The sequence below is a fragment of the Peromyscus maniculatus genome, chromosome 20, assembly GCF_049852395.1.
Source record: "Peromyscus maniculatus bairdii isolate BWxNUB_F1_BW_parent chromosome 20, HU_Pman_BW_mat_3.1, whole genome shotgun sequence".
Classification (NCBI taxonomy): domain Eukaryota; kingdom Metazoa; phylum Chordata; class Mammalia; order Rodentia; family Cricetidae; genus Peromyscus; species Peromyscus maniculatus.
In genome coordinates this window covers 5,728,017-5,746,323 of record NC_134871.1, presented here as the reverse complement: position 1 = coordinate 5,746,323, position 18,307 = coordinate 5,728,017, and the positions used below count along the sequence as shown (strand labels likewise).

The 18,307-nt window shown below is 38.5% G+C and overlaps 1 protein-coding gene across 5 annotated transcripts in view; it reads right to left on the bottom strand.

Moving 5' to 3' along the window:
- Positions 1-2,947: 2,947 nt before the first annotated feature.
- Positions 2,948-18,307, bottom strand: part of Atad2 (ATPase family AAA domain containing 2) — a 47,468-nt gene continuing 32,108 nt past the window's right edge. For all 5 annotated transcript variants that reach the window (XM_076555747.1, XM_006990673.3, XM_076555750.1 and 2 more), the window contains 10 exons: positions 17,887-18,072; positions 13,704-13,839; positions 12,229-12,425; positions 11,418-11,577; positions 9,315-9,437; positions 9,070-9,213; positions 7,889-8,275; positions 6,137-6,270; positions 5,443-5,571; positions 2,948-4,331 (listed from right to left, as the gene is read on the bottom strand). In XM_076555747.1, coding sequence (XP_076411862.1) covers positions 4,287-4,331; positions 5,443-5,571; positions 6,137-6,270; positions 7,889-8,275; positions 9,070-9,213; positions 9,315-9,437; positions 11,418-11,577; positions 12,229-12,425; positions 13,704-13,839; positions 17,887-18,072 — 1,641 coding nt within the window. In that variant the 3' untranslated portion in view covers positions 2,948-4,286. The remainder of the gene's footprint in view (positions 4,332-5,442; positions 5,572-6,136; positions 6,271-7,888; positions 8,276-9,069; positions 9,214-9,314; positions 9,438-11,417; positions 11,578-12,228; positions 12,426-13,703; positions 13,840-17,886; positions 18,073-18,307) is intronic.

Below are 18,307 nucleotides of genomic sequence, written 5' to 3'. Positions count from 1 at the left end.
AAGGACCAAGCAAATGCCATAACAGGCTGCTCAGTCTTCTCTCAGAGATCAGATCTCAATTTCAGTTTCCTAAGACTTAAGCAAGCAGTTTCTGGGAGGGCCATGAACAAAAGACATAGTCCTTGCTCTAGCTCCCTTTCTGCACGTACTGACTGCTCAAAGTTCAGTTGTTTACTGTCTGGGACCCCTCACCAACTTAGAGCTATGTGCATGAGTCAAGGACAGAGCCTGGACCAGAGCCAACCCCCACAGTCAGTACGTGCTAGGCCAACCAGCCCCCATGGCAGCTCAAGGACAAAGCGTGGGACTTATCCTGGACAGCACCCAAAATGATAATTGTAAACCCCAACCAGTAAATTCAAAGGTTACATACCCTCACCCAATTAAGAGAACAGAGATCTTCAAAAATAAAAATAAACCACCCATGCCAAACCCCCAACCTTCCCAACTGCCCTGAAGGGCTTGTGGGTTTTGCCTTTAAATAGCTAGCCTCACAAAGAGCAATCCTCCCTGCCTCACTGTATTGGGTGTAGGAACGAGTTCCCTGTCTAGGCTTGTATCTATAAAATAAATCTTGCTGTTGCATTCTGGACATCCACTGTCTATGGTGGTATTTTATTTGTACTGAAATGTGATTTTAATTGTATGTTAATAAATAAAGTTGCCCAGGGGTCAGAGCTATTAGAGCCATAGCAAGAGCGTGGTGGTGGTGGTGGTGGTGGTGGTGGTGGTGGTGGTGGTGGTGGTGGTGGTGGTGGTGGTGGCACACGCCTTTAATCCCAGCACTTGGTAGACAGAGCTAGGTAAGTCTCTATGTGTTCAGGAATACAGCCAGCATTGGAGACACACGCCTTTAAGACCTGGAGGGCTGTACTTACAGGCAGTGACGAGGCAGTCACGTATTTGGGTTTACAACCAATGAGAAGGCAGAACAGAAAGACTATATCAAGACAAACACACAGGAAGTGGGTCTCTTTCAGAGAAGTAGGACCACCACAGGAGGAAGGGTAAGGCTTTAGCTCTGAGCTCTGACCTCTTGGCTTTCTCTTTTACATTGGTTCTGTGTTTCTTATTTAATAAGACGGTTACATCTACAACAGTCTTCAGTGGTCTCTTTGGGGTCGTGATCTGGGCATAATACCCACACCCAGATAAGAGCTTTCCTAGAAATTGGGCACTTCCCTTTGTATTTCACTGGCTGCAATTTTGTCACTTAACATTTGCTGCAAGAAACAGTTGTGCTTACAGCAGCTATCAAGATCAGGATAAGGGAAGGGAGGGTTTCAGGGCACTGGCAATCTCTTCCTAATGATTAGCCTGATCTAAGTGAGCTTTCACTTCCGGAACATATCCAGCATGTTGCTATCTTCCAGCTGTATCCACTTGAGCGGCAAAATGTTCTGTCAGTGAGTGTTGTATTGAACAGGAATATGAAATGAGATCAATTAATCCTACAGTGTGTTTACTGGGAATCTTGACAGAAATAACTAGAAGCAAGCATCCTCAAGATAACCTTCCCATAGAATAGCAAGAAGGAGAAAAGAATAATTAATTTCTCAGTAAAAGTCTTAAGAAACACCCTATTAGTGATCAAGATCAATCAACTCAGATTTGATGTAAGAACCGTCATCACAGAATTATAGTTTCAGCTCTCTAGCTCTGGCCTCCATTTCTTTTCTGCTGGTTTCTATATGGCATGAGGCAAGGATTCAGTTTCATTCTTTTGTATTTGGACATCTTTTTCCAATCTCATAAACTTGGCCATTCTTTGTTAAAATCATTTTACTGGGTATTTTGACATCTGGACTTACATCACTATCTGAGGTTCTTTTGCTTCACTTCATGACTAACTAGGGTGAGCAGCTTTCCTAGAGGCCTTAAAGCAATAAAGCCAACTAAGCGTTGTTTATAACCTTCAAAAGGGTGAGCCAAAGTAAATCTTTCCTTTTTATTCTCAGGTATTTTGTCATGAAAAATGATCAAACTGAATTACTTTCTAACTTCCTTTTTGGATTACATATTAGCAATGTGTAGAAACAGCTGACTTTTACCTTTTATTAGAGTGATTAATTCACTTAATGGCTCTACCAGTTTCTTTTAATTTATGATTTCCTAAGTGAGATTATGTAAGTTGTAGGGTTTTTTTTCTTCCTTTCAAATTTGAATGAATTATCTTTCTTTTCCTTAATTGCTCTAAATATAGCTGGTACCTTTTAGGCAAGAAAAAAGTTAATCTACCTGGAATTTTTAACAGATTTTTGAAATGTACTTAGGAATGTAGACTTACCACTTTCAAAATCTAATGTCACAGAAAGTATACTCTAGTCTCTAAAGAATGAATGCAACCACATAAGCATCCCCATGGCAATGGTAATCAGGCTGGTCTTAAACTACAGTTTAAGTGAACCTCTTGCCTCCACCTCCTGAGTGCACAAGCCCACAGGCACTTGCCATTGCATCTAGCAGGCCAACAGCATTTTAATGTATACACTAGTATATGAAAGAACACCCGTATTTGTTTTACATTGAGTTCTTCCATCCATCCATCCATCCATCCATCCATCCATCCATCCATCCATCCATCCATCCATCCATCCATCTATTTATCTGTTTGATGCCTATGCAGCCTTTGTTGTCCCAAAATACTGAAGACCAGGTTGGCCTTGAACATGAGGCAATCTTCCTGCCTTAAGAGCTGGGATTATATAAGAACCATGATGCTTCGCTGTCCTATCTTTATTCAGTTTTTAAAAACTGAAGAAGGGGCAGTAAGATGGCCCAGTAGATAGAGGCACTTACCATAAAGTCAAATAACCTAGTTTGATCCCTAGAATTCATGTAAAGGTGGAAGGAAAGACTCCACAGAATTGTCCTCTGACCTCCACACGTGTGTTATGATGAATACACACTCACACAATGTTTTTCTAAAGTAAGAACTAAAAACAAATTAAGTTTTCAACTTTAAAATTTATTATACAAGATGCACAATGAAAGGATACATCTGAAATAAATTATAATAAACTTCAATAAAAACTGTTAAGCATAACCCTTTTTGTTTATTTATTTATTTACTTGTTTTCAGATAGTCTCAAGTAGCCAGCCTGGCCTCAAACTTACTATGTAGCTAATGGATGACCCTGAACTCCTGATCTTCCTGTCTCTGCCTTCAGGGCTGAGATCACAGATGTACACAATCACGCTCAACTCAGACAATATTATCTTTAGCAATATGGACATGTTCAAATGTTATTGGTGTTTGGCATTTTTAATAGGTATATAAGGCAGCATCTATTAATTAAAGTATCCAAATTACTGAATCTTAAAATCTTTTAAATATACATATTAATACAACTATACTAAAATCTAAACTAGCTAGGCATGTGCTTAGTGTACACTGGGCCCAAGGTTCCATCCTTACCATTACCTCACCAACAACCATAGCCTCTCTCTCTTTAGTTACCATTTTCTATTCCTCTCAAACAAGCTTTCCAACAGATGCTGTTCTGCAAGTAAAGGTTTTCATGTCCTACCAAATGTGAGTGAACAGAAGCAAATGGTTTCAACTTTAAGAAAGAAATGTATTTTTGGTATCAGTAATACAAAATTTACATTATAGTCATATATGCATATAAAAGTATTTATAGAATATAACCTAAATACAATGGTAGAAAGATCAAGAGTTGTCAAATACAAAAACTAGTCACTAATCCATTTGTTTTGTATGTAATTACAAAGTAAACAGTAAGTTTTAAACCTTTATTAACCCAAATTAGAATTATAAAAATCTGAAAATATTTATTTTTATATTCAGTACAGAACTGTATTTGAGGCCCCCTTGCAGATCACAATTTGAATTTTGGCAGATGAGAGAAAGGCATTAAAGGGAAACAAAGACAGAAATGGCAAAACTACAACAGATATAATTCTGGTCTGACACAGCAATCTACTAGGAACGGTCCAGTTAAAAGTGCTTCAGCTAACAACAACAAATCCAATGCTGCTAAATTATTACTAAATGCCACAAAACATTAATTACCAAAATAGCTTAAGATCTGGCCAAACTTGAAACAATATTACTATTGTTACAGTGTTTTGCTCAAACAAATATCCAAGACTTATCAGTTATCTTACCACATGTACATAAATATCAGGAAATTTAAAATACTTTTACTATTTTAATCTTTTCTTGAGGATGCAAGATTTCATCTTATCTTGCATTAGTTATGTAGACATATCTGAAGATAATTAAATAGGAATTGAATATAAAAATACTTGAAGCAATGGCATCACGATTTGGAACAACTGAAGTTTTCTACTGCTTGCTCCATTTTCTATGTAAAAGGCAGAAAAGAAAAATAGTTAAGTTTCAATACTGAAAAAAGCTAAAAACATAATTTCATTTTTAAAAAAATACCCTTAAGAATATTAATTATTCATGTAAATATCTGGTAAGTTATTGGTACACATATAGACAATGTAAACAATAGTACTCTATACATAGCATGTACATATCCTAGTATACTAAATACACGCACCCCCTCCCCATATACTAGGTGGGTATATGGCAGGTTAACATTTTATAATTTATAGAAATATAAAATGACTGGTAACATAAGTAGCCTCCAACATTTATTTTTAAAAATTAATATTCCTATACCTTCTATAAGGACCAAGTAAAGACAAGTTGGCTCTCTTTATTTTTGAGAAAGGGTCTTACTATGTCACCAGATTGTGATTCCAGATGTGCATCACCATACTCACCTTAAAAATTTATCTTAGGGGTAAAAGTCTATTTTAAAAGGAATTACTGCCAGGCAGCGGTGGTGCATGCCTTTAATTTTAGCACTCAGGAAGCAGATCTCAGCACTCGGGAGGCAGAGCTAGGTGGATCTGTGAATTCGAGGCCAGCCTGGTCTACAGAGCAAGATCCAGGACAGGCACCAAAACTACATGGTGAAACCCTGTCTCAAAAAAAAGTTACATATCTACATTAAAATACACAAAATATTTTTCAGTTTTATTGATACTATGGAGCTATTGCTTATTATAAAGCCAACCTAGTGAAGTTCTAGACTTATGATACACGAAGCTTGTGAATCCATAATCTTCATATAAAAAATGGTCTTTGAGACAGTTTTTTTTTGTAGCCAAGCTGGCCTTGAACATGCTATAGAGCAGATGATCCTTCTGCTTACACCCCAGATATTGGGATTACTAGTGTGTCACTGCACCTTGGTTGGTCTTTAAATTTTTATAAGTTAAAGGCTTCAGTCATTATATGGCGTTTCAAGTTAGCCAGGCATGGGGGTGCACACCTTTAATCCCAGCACTAGGGAGTCAAAAGTAGGTGGATCTTGAGTTTGAGTGCCAGACAATTAGTGCTACATGGAGAGACCCTGTCTCAAAATAAACAACAAAAACAGTTTTAAGTCAAAACTTTACCTGGACAAGTGCTGTTTTGTCATAGTCCCTGCGATGCTCATAGATACACTGGCTGATTACTGCATACAAGTTTTCCAGTTGGACTATATTATACTCCTGACTTTTTTTAACAACAGTCCTCAAAAGATTCTAAAAGAAAACAAGGATTTAGATGTGCCAGATTAATTCCTTGCAACAAGATTTTTAATTCTGAATGCTTAGCAAACTGTTATAAAGGCAGCATGTGGGCAGACTAAGCCACTGCTGAGACATTTCCTTCATTCTGTGACACCAGCCTTGGCCCCGGGGAATTCATATTATCCCCAAACTACAGCATAAGCTGCTCATGTCAACTGTATGCACAAACTCTTCCAGACAAATAATAATAATAAAAAAACCTATTTACTTAAATATTTATGGTATGCTATGTGCATGCCTACTGCCCAGAGGCCAGAAGAGGGCGCTGGATCCCAGGGGACTGAAGTTAAAGGCATTGGTTAAGCCACCATATGGGTGCTAGGGATTAAACCTAGGTCCTGAAGAGCAGCCAGAGCTCTTAAAAGTCTGAGCCAGCTCTCCAGTTCAGAAGAGCTTTTTCTGAAGGACGAGGAAGCTACAAGGAATCTGTAAGTAGCTAATCTACTACTAGCCTGCAATCCAGCGTGAGGAAGAGAAAAATGCCTAGTGAAAGCATTATGATTTCAGCTTAACATACTTTTAACCGTTTATGGTCCACAACAAGTGAGGGTGTAGGCTGAGAGAGAATCGCCAGAGCCTTCTCCACGCTGATGAGCTGCTGCTGTTCCACCTGGGAACGTCTAGCTCGAGTCATTCGCAGAATACACATTTCTAAAGTGAAAAATCAAACAATTATTATTTGGTTCACAACCATAACGCCTAGGGCAAATAATAACTACATTAATAACAGAATATGTACTTGTGGAGGCTCACAAAGGTTTCCTAGTGAGATCTGAGCTTGCTTTACCCAGCTGGGCTGCATTAGAAGACTGCTTGACCAAGTGCATGGTTTCCAGGTGATTGAAGGGTCTACACTAGGCTGAGCTGGGGGAGGTCTTTTGCTCCACCCTTGGCATCCTGTAAATAGTCCTTTAAAAGAGACAGAGGGGTGGGTGGATAGGGATCCAGGCCCTCCTGCAGTTATCTAGTGTTTCTATCTATTTCTCCCCCTCTATCCTGATATCTGAATCTCTTATCCCTCACTCCTCAAGAGTATCCTTGGGTAAAATGTGGGAGTCGGTCTCCCAGCTGGCCTCCCACATGTACTTAGGACACAAGCACTGATTCTGGGTTAATCTTTTTGTTGTAAGATTATGACATGCCGAACTGTGGGTCAATAGCTGTGGAGCCCCCATGGTACTGGACTAGGCCCTCTGGATAGGCAAGATAGTTGTTTAGCTTGACCTGTTGAGGGAAACCCCAGGCATTGGTATCAAGACCAGTCCCTGGTGCAGAGCTGGCTTTTAGGAGCCCCGTGCTTATGGTGGGGCACCTTGCACAGCCTTGGTGTGGGGCTTGGACCTGCCTCAACTGAATGTACCAGGCTCTGTTGACTCCCCATGGGAGACCTTGCCTTGGAGGAGGTGGGAATGGGTGGGGTGGGGGGCCGGGAGGAGGGAGGTGAGGAGAATCTGTGGTTGGTATATAAAATGAATAGAAAATCTCTTAATAATAATTTAAAAAAAAAGAAAAAATAAGATTATGACATGCCATTTACATTTAAAAAAAAAAACCACCAAACAGCATACAGGTATAAGAAATATTTAGCTGGGCGTGGTAGTGCCTGCCTTTAATCCCAGTACTCAGGAGGCAGAAGCAGATGATCTTTGAAACCATTCTGGTCTACAAAATAAGTTCTAGGCCAGCTACTTAGTAAAACTTTGTCTTAAAGCAAACAAATAAATCCCGCCAGAACCAAAACAATATAAGAAGTATTCTTCAAATTGAATATTCAGGGCATTCTGCAACAAGTACCGTGAAACGCGTTGGATGGCATCACTCTCTCTCAACAATTAACAGGATACTGATTACTAAAGAAGTTAATATTAAGCTGGGCACTGGTGGTATAATCTCTTATTTGAACAATGTTTTTTTAGGACCTTGAGCACCCAGTTGACTCATTTAGTATTCCTTTTGTAGCATAATGCTGGGAAGAAACAGTGTATGCATCGTTGGTTCCCTCTTTCCTCATCCCCTCCCTTTACGCACGGCTTCTCTTCTCTTGTGCAGTAGTTTGCTCTAACACTGTGGTTGCACTCAATTTCATAAAATTTTTTGAGATTTTATTTGTATTATATGTATACATGGGTGTTTTGGTTTACTAGCTGAAAGGGTAAGTAAGTTAATGCTATTTTTCTACGTAGGTAACATTTGTCCTCTGAAAGACATCAAAAAACAATGAATTGGTATGTATGACTTGTTTAGGAATTGAGTTTTAAGTGAGACTTACCTTTTGATTCATTTTCATCAGCGATGTCTACAACCTGAAAGCTAGAATCATCTCCATTGCAACCAACTCTTTCTTTTCTCAATTCTGTACACTCTGTAGTGTGATTAGATTCTTCATGTTCATTCTCAGTATTAGAGGTACTTGAGTTATGTTTCAAGTCCATGTTGCTTTCAGAGGCATGTTGCTTCTCCTTTTCTTCCATGGAAGACTCTCCTATATTTCCAAGCTCAGTGGGTTCTGCACTTGTATGTTGACTTTCCTCTGTATCACTGACTTGATTATTCATAGCAGTTTGGCTATTGTCTTTTGCTTGTGAAAGTTTCCTTCGCTTTATTCTGTTACCTACATGCCACTTTGACTTATTACGAACTTTCCTCTTCAACTGAGCTTTAAGGAATGTAACAAAAGAAAAAAAGATAAAGAACATCTAACAATTTTCTAAATTTTAAGGAAGAGTTTAAAAAGAGAAAAAAATCAAGAACCACAGTACTTTCATATGGTTGGAATACAGACAAAGTAAAGTACCGTGACAAGACAGAGAAGTGGCCTGGTGGCAGGGGCACATGCCTTTAATCCCAGCAGAGGCAGTGTGAGTTCAAGACCAGCCAGGGACACACAGAGAAATCCTGTCTCGAAAAACAAAACAACAAAAAACTAAAACCAAAACCAAACCAACCACATAACAGCTAAGCAGCAATATGTGATATAAACTGAATAACTGAGAGGCAACACTTAAAATAACCTACACTCACACTGCTAAGACATACCGTCCACATTTGTAAGCATGTTATGCATACTAATTCACTGGAATTTCACTTTTGTACAAAGAATTTCACTATTCTGTCTTGGGAAGAAACTCAGCAGAAGTTACAATGGGAGAATGCGGGGTAAACCTGAAAGACTACTACAGAAATAGATTTAATAGGCCTCAGAAGATAGCTGAGTGTTTGGGTGGTAAGAGCAGAACTTCAGCACAACGCCAAGGCTTTGTAGCTGAGCAACTCTTTGTATTTGCCAAAATGTATATGGAAAAGAGAAGGATCTGGTTATTTTACAGTTTAGTTGCTTGATATCAGCGAAATAGATGTAATTTACTGCATTAATAAAGCAAAGTGCAAGACAAAGGACACGGGGAGAGGATGGAAGAACTTCACAAATGAAGATTACTCAAGAGTCCTTACCAGGAGTGCTGCAAGCCACAGGAGTACAAGGTGCCTTTAGCTTTTCATTCTGCTCTTGATCCGACCTTTTCTCACCAGCAGGAGTAGAGTTTTGCTTTGGCATGACGTGGTAATAAGATGGTGCATATTTGGAGGAGCTACAACCTTAGACAGGATTTGGAAATTATTTCCAGAACTCAAAATCATGCAAAGAATGAAAGGATTTATCCAAAGCATCATCTTCAGATGCTCAAGCATTTCCCTACCTCTTTTCTTCCTAGATTCCTGAATTTCTTCACAAAGCTGCTCAAAGTCTTCATCAAGCTCTTCTTTAATTATTGCATAGGCAGTGTCTCTTAAAGCACAGGCTCTATGCCTAATAAGACGATCTGAGAAATTAGGAAATATAATTCTTAGTATTTTTCCAAAAGTAGACTTAATACTTTGGGTAAAGATAGTAGTCATTACAATTCCTTAACTTCATACAATGAATAAATTTACTAGAACTTTTATATTCTGGTTTGGGTGATAACTTAAAGATTTGGATATCTGATTCAATATAGTAGACAACACCCAAAACATTTTATTGCTGTGCTCTATTAAGATTCCGCACCCCTAATCCCAGCACTCAGGAGGCAGAGGCAGGTGGATTTCTGTGAGTTCGAGGCCAGCCTGGGCTATAGAGTGAGTTCCAGGAAAGGCTCCAAAGCTATGAAGAAACCCTGTCTCAAAAAACCAAAACCATACCAAACCAAACCGAAAAAAAGATTCCCCCATAATATATCAGAAAAAGGGAGAGGGATATATAGTTCAGTGTGCTTTCAATTATTTTAAGGAACTCTTCAAATATACTTTTAATGCCAGCATAGGAGACTGAAAAGGGGAAGCAGGTCACTCTTAACTGCAGCCAGGTCAAGGTTAACCTGAGCTACACCATATTAATATTAACATGGGACTAGCATTCTTTAATCCCAACCCTGGGAAAGCAGAGGTAGGTAGATCTCTGAGTTTTAGGCCAACAAAGGCTACACTGTAAGACCCTGTAACAAACTACCCCCAAAAAGAACAAAAGGAACTTTTAATAGTTACCTACATAAATCATTTTAATTTGTAAGTATCACCTTTTAGAGGTCTAATGATAGTCCAATTAACTCTCTATATATAGGGACTTATGTACACACACACACACACACACACACACACACACACACACACACACACACATCTTTGGACACACACTTTTAATATTACTATTACTATTAGGCAAGCATTATACTCTATTATTTATGTAATATAAATGTATCCAAGCATAATAGCACATGCCTGTAATCCCAGAATTTGAGAGGCAGAGACAGGATTACCCTAACTTTGAGGCCAGTCAGGGCTGTCCCAAAACAGCAAAAAAGGTGTGTTTTAACTAAAAGAACATTTTGAGAGGCTTGAGAGATGGCTCAGTTAAGAGCACTGACTGCTCTTCTAAAGGACCCAGGTTCAATTCCCAGAACCTACATGGCAGTTCACAACTGTCTGTAACTCCAGTTCCAGGGGATTAGACACCTTCATACAGATATACATGTAGGCAAAACACCAATGAACATAAAATAAGGGTAAATAAATCATTAAAAGAAAACTAAAAAAAAAGCTTTTAAATCTTAAAAAGGGAATACTTTGAAATCCATTCTATTAGTGTTTATCTTTCCACTTTCAGAAAGCATAAACAAGCTATTTTGTCTCATTAGAGTAGTGGTTCTCAATCTGGTGGGTCACAACCTCCCCCCCTAACCCACAGGGGGTTGCATATCAGATATCCTGCATATCAAATATTTACATTACAACTCATAACAATAGCAAAATTACAGTTATGAAGCAGCCCTGAAATAATTTTATGGTTAGGGTTCACAACATGAGGAACTGTATTAAAGGATATATTATGTAGTTAATATTTGGGGACTTCAGTGAAAAAACAAAACAAAACAAAACAGGCATTCCAATTCTACCATTATCCTTTCCTGGCACTGTGACCCCAAGCAGTTTTTTTTTTTTTTTTTTTTTTTGGTGGCTGGAGAGACAGCCGTGGGTGCTGGGAACCGAACTCTTATATTTTTGGTTGTGAGCCTAGCCTTTAACGGCTGAGCCATCTCTCCAGCCTGCAAGCAAAGCTTTAATCTTCCTAAACCATACCTTTCTCAGTTGTAGAATAGGATAAGGCTACTGTGAGAATTACATGGTATTTTTAAAATGTAAAATATTAATATAACACCTGACTTTAAAAACCAACCAACCAACCAACCAACCAACCAACCATCAACTCTCATTAAATGTTAGTAGCCCCCACACCACCCCCTGAAAAGGAATTCACTAATGCTCACCTCCAGGATCTCTATCTGGATTGTATTCTAAAGCATTACTACAGATTAGATCAATATCCCTCAAATAGTCTTTCACAGTCAGATACTTATGTAAATCAATTTTACTGATTACAGATGAAAGGTCCATTGGTTGCTTTATTACAGTGACATAATCAGGCACCTAAAATTCAAGCAAATGACCAAATCACTTAGTACAGAGGAAATAGTATAAATAAGGGTACCATATTTATATGAATACTTTCATTCTATTTTAACCTATTTCTGCATTATATTTACTCCTATTCTTGGTCAGTTATATTCTCCACTAATATCCACCATTTCTTTCCTTATGCAACTGTCACCCGTCCTTCAGTGTTGACTTAGAAAGAACTCTGCAAACTATTGTGACACAAGCCTGTAATTCCAGCACTCAGGACACTAAAACAGGAGGATGTTGAGTTCCACAGTAGCCTAGACTACACGGCAAATTCCAGGCCAGCTTGGACTACAAAGCAAGTCCCTGTTTCAAAAACCAAAAAGCCTGACTCTAAGCTCAATTTTCATTCTATAAATAATGGTAATACCATGTGGAATTAAAACATTCTCAAATTCCTTTTGTCTAGCTGCATATAAAAGCTAACTGTTAATTCTCTGCAACAAAGGAAATATATTAGACAGTTCTTAAAGTCTATACGTACTCAGGACATTAGTTCATATGTCCATATAGAGAAAACAAGTTCAGGACAGCAGGACACCTACATGAACTATTCAAACTTTCTGCTTTTCTATCATTACGGCTTAAACATATTTCATCCAAAGAGGAAATTAGTACCTCATCAGGGTCAACAGGCTTGGTAAAGACTCGGAATCGCTTATCAATAGCAAGCCTATGTGTGACATTTCTTAAGAAAATCCTGAGTTCTCTAAACGTGTCTTCTTCTTGTTCCTCCAGCTGTTTAACTTCTTCTGCTGTCAGCGGTCTTGGTTCGGGTGGTGGTGCCACTGGGAGCACCTCCAAGGCCTGCAAAACTTCACAAGGATGGAAGAGTTTAGTTAACAGCCTCCCCAAAAATGGGGGGAAACAAGTGACTCAATGCAAACAGAACAAGGCCTGAGGGTTATTTTCCTTACAATTGATAGGAAACCAAACATTTAGAAAAACACTGCCACAATCTCTATCCCTACATGCACTCCAGAAAAATTTGCAAACTTGAAAATAAATTATTCCTAAAACAAGAATATTGTAACTACAAAGTCTTTAGTTTATGGACTAATAAAAAAATATGTGATGCTCCAAATATATCAAATTTTAATTTCCTTTAAGGAAGTAAGACAATGAATACACAGGATTAAAAGAAATAAGAAAGGGGACTGGAGGTGGCCCCATGACCTGAGTTCCAGGAGTGACCTATGCATGCACACACACAATAAACAAATAAAAAATAAATTAAGCCGGGCAGTGGTAGCCCATGCTTTAATCCTAGCATTCAGGAGCAGAGGCAGGCAGATCTCCATGAGTTTGAGGCCAGCCTGGTCTACAGAATGAGTTCTAGGACAGTCAAGGCCACACAGATAAAGGCTGTCTTGAGAAACCAAAAAAGAAAAGAGGAAGAGGAGGAAGAGGAGAAATGAGGGGAGCCCTTTCTTAAGAGCTCAGCAGTTAAGAGCATCTGTCGATCCTGCAGAGGACTGGGTTCACTGTCAGCACTGATATCCGTAACTCTAGTCCCAAGTTAAGTAGCTCTTTAAGCAGCAATGAGGGATAAAGATAGAAGCTTTACAAGAACCAGAAGTGAAACTGCAATGCTGTGTGTATTTTAAGGATAGTTTTTGTTTTGTTTTAACAGAGAGATGGTGGTAGTACAGGGAAGAACACAGTACTAGAGGTGGAGAGGTGGCTCAGTGGTTAAGACCACATCCTGATCTCACAGGGGATCTGCACTCAGTTCCTAGAACTCAAATCAGGCAGCTCAAACTGCTTAAAACTCCAGCTCCAAGGGATTCAACCATCCTATTTTGGCCTTCACTGGCACCAGCTCTCATGTGTGTATACCTCCAGACAATTAAAAATAAATCTTTAAAAGAGAAAACAGTTCCCAAAATGAGCCTGGAAGGACAGGTTGGGGCTATTCTATGAAACATCTTATGTGCCTTAAGTTTTAGTCCATTTTACCAGGAAGAAATAATAAACATGTCACCCTCATAACTGAGGGTTTGAGTTTGTGCTATCAAGTAGATGTCAATTATATTAGCTATTATTTAGTTCCATTTTCTTAAAATTATTGTCTATTAGCTAAGATAACTAACCTGCTTTCTTTTTTGACACAGGAGGCTTTGCAGCTTGTTTTAAAATTAAGTCTTCAAAAAATTTGGTCCGTTCTTCTTTATCTGGCAACTGGACATTAAAAATTTCTCCATAATCATGGGTAAACAATTCTTGTACCTTAAAAAAAATGTAACACATACATAATATACATATATGCAAACACACAATGTACATTACTACACTTAATCCAACAGTATGTTAAACACATATTTCTAATAAAAAAATGAAATATAAGTCTTTTAAAGGAGAGAGGCCCGAGAGATGGCTCAGTAGTTAAGAGCAATTGCAGCTCTTCCTGAGGACCCAGGTCTGATTCCCAGCATCACCATGGCAGCTCACAACCATCTGTACCTCCAGTTCCAAGGGACCCAATGCCCTCTCCTGGCCTCTATAGGCACTGCACACATGTGGCACACAAACATGCAAGCAGGCAGGGCACGCATACATACAGAATTAAGTACGGATATACATGTGCTAGATTAGTAACTAAACATCAGATCATCTTTAGAATTCAAGAATCCAACTAGAATATATTAACTGTTGTTATAATTTATGTAAATGGCTTACTGAGGTTACTCAATTAACTCTCACAACCTAAAGTAAGATGTTAAGACATGAAAAGGGAATCAATGTTCTAAAAGAATACTGACTCAAAAACAAGTATTGCTGAAAAGTGGAGGAATGAAAAATGGTTCAACAATTGTGGGAAACAACATGGTTTTACAAAAAGTTACTATGTGATCAAACAATTCCACTTCTAGGTATACATTCAAAAGAAATGAAAGGGACAATGTAAAGATATCTATACACCAGTAACTGATAGCATTATTCACAAAAGCCAATTTGTAGACAATAGAAATGTCACTAGGTGTGGTGGTATGTGTCTTTGATCCTAGTACTCTGTGAATCAGCTCAAGAACAGCTTGGTCTACATAGGAATTCCAGCCCAGCTAGGGCTGCCTAGTAAGAAAGCCAATGGTTCTAGAATTGTCCAAGAGTTCCTTCCAGTTCTTCTTGGCACTAATTCAGAGCACATCATTTCCATCTTTCAAATTCACGTACAAATTTAATTATTACCTTTATCAGCCTAATCCCACTGCAGTGTCATTTGGGGATTCATAAAATTTTCTATTTCACTGATGACATTATTTGCAGTCCATGATGAGTTATGAGAATCCAATAGTGTTCATGTATGACATAGCTATCCTACTTGTGAGCACTTTTCTCTTTTTCAGGTCATAGGGATTGAAGCCAGGGACTTGGGTATGTTGTATTCAAGTGCTCTATCACAGATAAGCCCAGCACTTACACCACCAAGGGTAAAAAATGAAACACTATCCTTATACACATTATGGTCTAATCATATGAATCAATGAACAAGAAAGTTCAAAGCTGAATGATTTATTTATACCCATACAAATTATTCATTTACAAATAAACAATTTTGCCAGGTGGTGGCATCACATGCCTTCAATTCCAGCACCCAGAAGACAGGTGGTCTCTTAAGTTCCAGGCCAGCCTGATCTACAGAGCAAGTACCAGAACAGCCAGGGCTACACAAGAGAAACCTTGCCTTGAAAAAAGAAAAAAACAGAAAAAACACAAAACAATTCCTCATTCTGTGCCACACCCTTACAAAATGTACTGAAATATATTTCACTGAATTTACGACACAAAAATGGGAGTTTGAACAGAAGTACCCTCTATGAGTGAACAATAATACTGCTCCCAGAAGATAAAGCAGTAAAATGAAAATCTCAGTGCCAGACACACAATATCTCCCTACAAATTATTGGTCAGAGAGGCCTCAAAGGAACAAAAACAAAACAAACAAAACCCCACAAACCATGGCCATTGCTCTTGGTTTGTGTACCATAACTAGATGATAAGACTCTACTGCTGAAGACATCACTCAATTAAGTAAACATAAGACATCAATGTCAAAAGACAACAACCTGAACACTCTTAGGAAACTCTACTTACTGGCTATCTTACATAGTGCCAGAAGGTGCTATATAGGCAGCTAAGGGAGAAAACCATAAATAGTCTTCTTATCCAGCACTGGACCCACTACAACACTGACCTGATAGCAAGATGTACCCACTGACACAATAGTGACATGATGGTTATGGGGTTAACCCAATAATATCTGAGTGGAGAGAAGATCTGCTCTACAGAAGAGATTTAGTGTCTGGTATTGTAAACCTGATCAAAAGCCTAGAATTGAAAAGATCATAGGCCTTAGTGGGGAACTTACTATTGTTTTGCTAAACAGCTATGTTGTCAAACTGCATTCTAAACATTCATGTCTATACCTATAGATTTATACAGCTCTCAACTTCAGTCAGAGAAGCTTTATACGGTGGGTAGAGCTTAATGCACAGATTCATACCTAGTCCAAGTGCTGAGTGTAAGCAACTGAGTATTCAGCTACAGATGGGTCATCATTCAATGCTCAGGGAACCGGAAAGAAGAGGAAGTGCAAAGAGCCTGCATATGGGGAGAACTATGAAATGCTATTTTGGGGCATGATATAGCAGTTGCACACAACAACTCAAATAGATGTGGTCACCTGCTCATCGAAATTCCAGCAAGAATGAGGGAGGTACCTCTGAGGCTCTCCCTATTGGATAAACTATTAGCATTGGATGGCTGTTGAGGGTCATCTTCTTTTGAGAAGAAGGCCACTGGAAAGCTGCTCATGCCTTAGTGGATGGTCACACACCCATGTATACATGAACAGCAATAATTAGGCTTAGAGGGTCAAGTCATGAAATTGAGAAGTAGATGAGGTAGGTGGCAGGTAATAGTAGGTGGATATCATCAATATACATTGTATAAATGCATGAAACTTTCAAAGAATAAGAAATAGTTAAAAAAAAAAAACCCAAAAACTTTTTGCTAGAACTATAGCTCAGTGGTAGAGTATGTGGTTAGCATGTACTAGGCACTCTATTTGATGTCTGGCACACCCTCCCCGCAAGGGAAAAAAAACAGAACAACAAGAACAAAAAAAAACAAAACCCAAATTCATACTTGTTGCCAAAAGTGTAATTTCATTAACTTCAATGCTTCTCACCAAGAGACAGAAACAGGCAGATTTCTGAGTTCAAAACGAGCCTGGTCTACAGTTCTAAGACAGCCAGGACTACAAAGGGAGACACTGTCTCCCAAAAAAAAAAAAAGAAAGAAAGAAAAGAAAGAAAGAGAAAGAAAAACAGAAAAAAAAACAACAACCAAAATAGCCAACCTATCACCAGGGATTGAACTTATAACTCATTACAAGATAACGAACAAGAACATGCAACTCATAAAGGAAGATTAGTTAAATACTGATTTAATTCAGAAGACACATTGAAGGACAGTGGTGGTGGCACATGCCTTTAATCTCAACACTTGGAAGGCAGAGGCATGTGGATCTCTGTGAGTTCCAAGCCAGCCAGGGTTATGCAAAATAACCATCTTGAAAAACAATAACAAAAAAAGAAGACACAGAGGGGCTGGAGAGATGACTCAGAGGTTAAGAGCACTGGCTGCTCTTCCAGAGGTCCTAAGTTCAATTCTCAGCAACCACATGGTGGCTCACAACCATCAATAATGAGATCTGGTGCCCTCTTCTGGCATACAGGCATATTGTATACATAATAAATCTTAAAAAAAAAAAAAAAAAAAGACACGGGGGGGCGGGGGTAGGGGGGTGCTGGAGAAATGGCTCAGTGGTTAAGAACACTGGCTGCTCTTCCAGAGGTCCTAAGTTCAATTCCCAGCAACCACATGGTGGGTCACAACCATCTGTAATGAGATCTGTTGCCCGCTTCTGGTTTGCAGGAATAATTGCAAACAGAACACTGTATACATAATAAATAAGTAAATCTTAAAAAAAAAAAAAAAGAAAAGAAAGAAAAAGCACGTTGGAACATAAATATAGCAGAACAGTTTGTCATATAATACTATTTCTGTAATAGAAAAAATATGTATCTCCTTACCAGACATGTTCATTCTTAACAGTGAGCACACAACACAAATAGCTAACAATGGTGTGTCTGATAAGACTATTTCTTATGTTTCATTTACTTCAGTAGCACTAGAAATTTTACAGTGTTTTTATTTTGGCATAAGAAAACTTAAAGAATAGCAAATCCCCCCCCCCCCCCCATAAATTACCTCTTCAGGCAAAGCAGAATATGGTTTGTCAGAAGTGGCAAGTAGTAACACTGGAGCAAATGAAGGTATATTCTGTAATAATGTCATAAATGTGGCTTTGAGTGTCGGTCCAACTACTTCCCACCACAAGTGGATATGTGGGACATAGACTATGCTGGGTGCTGTTCTCTTAGCTTCACGAATCGTCTAATAAAACAAAAAATACTTGGTTTTAAAGTCAGCATATTAGTAATACTAGTGCCCAAACAACTTCCCAGAATTTTCACATAAAACCTTCAAATTTCTCGAATGCTTCTTTCGAAAAGCTCTCACAACTCTTTAAAAATGTTTAATAAAAGGTCATTTCGGGGAAAACAATTTATTCAAGCACCTAAGAAACAGGCCAAGAAAACTACAAGACTATTCTGCTGTATAACCAAGG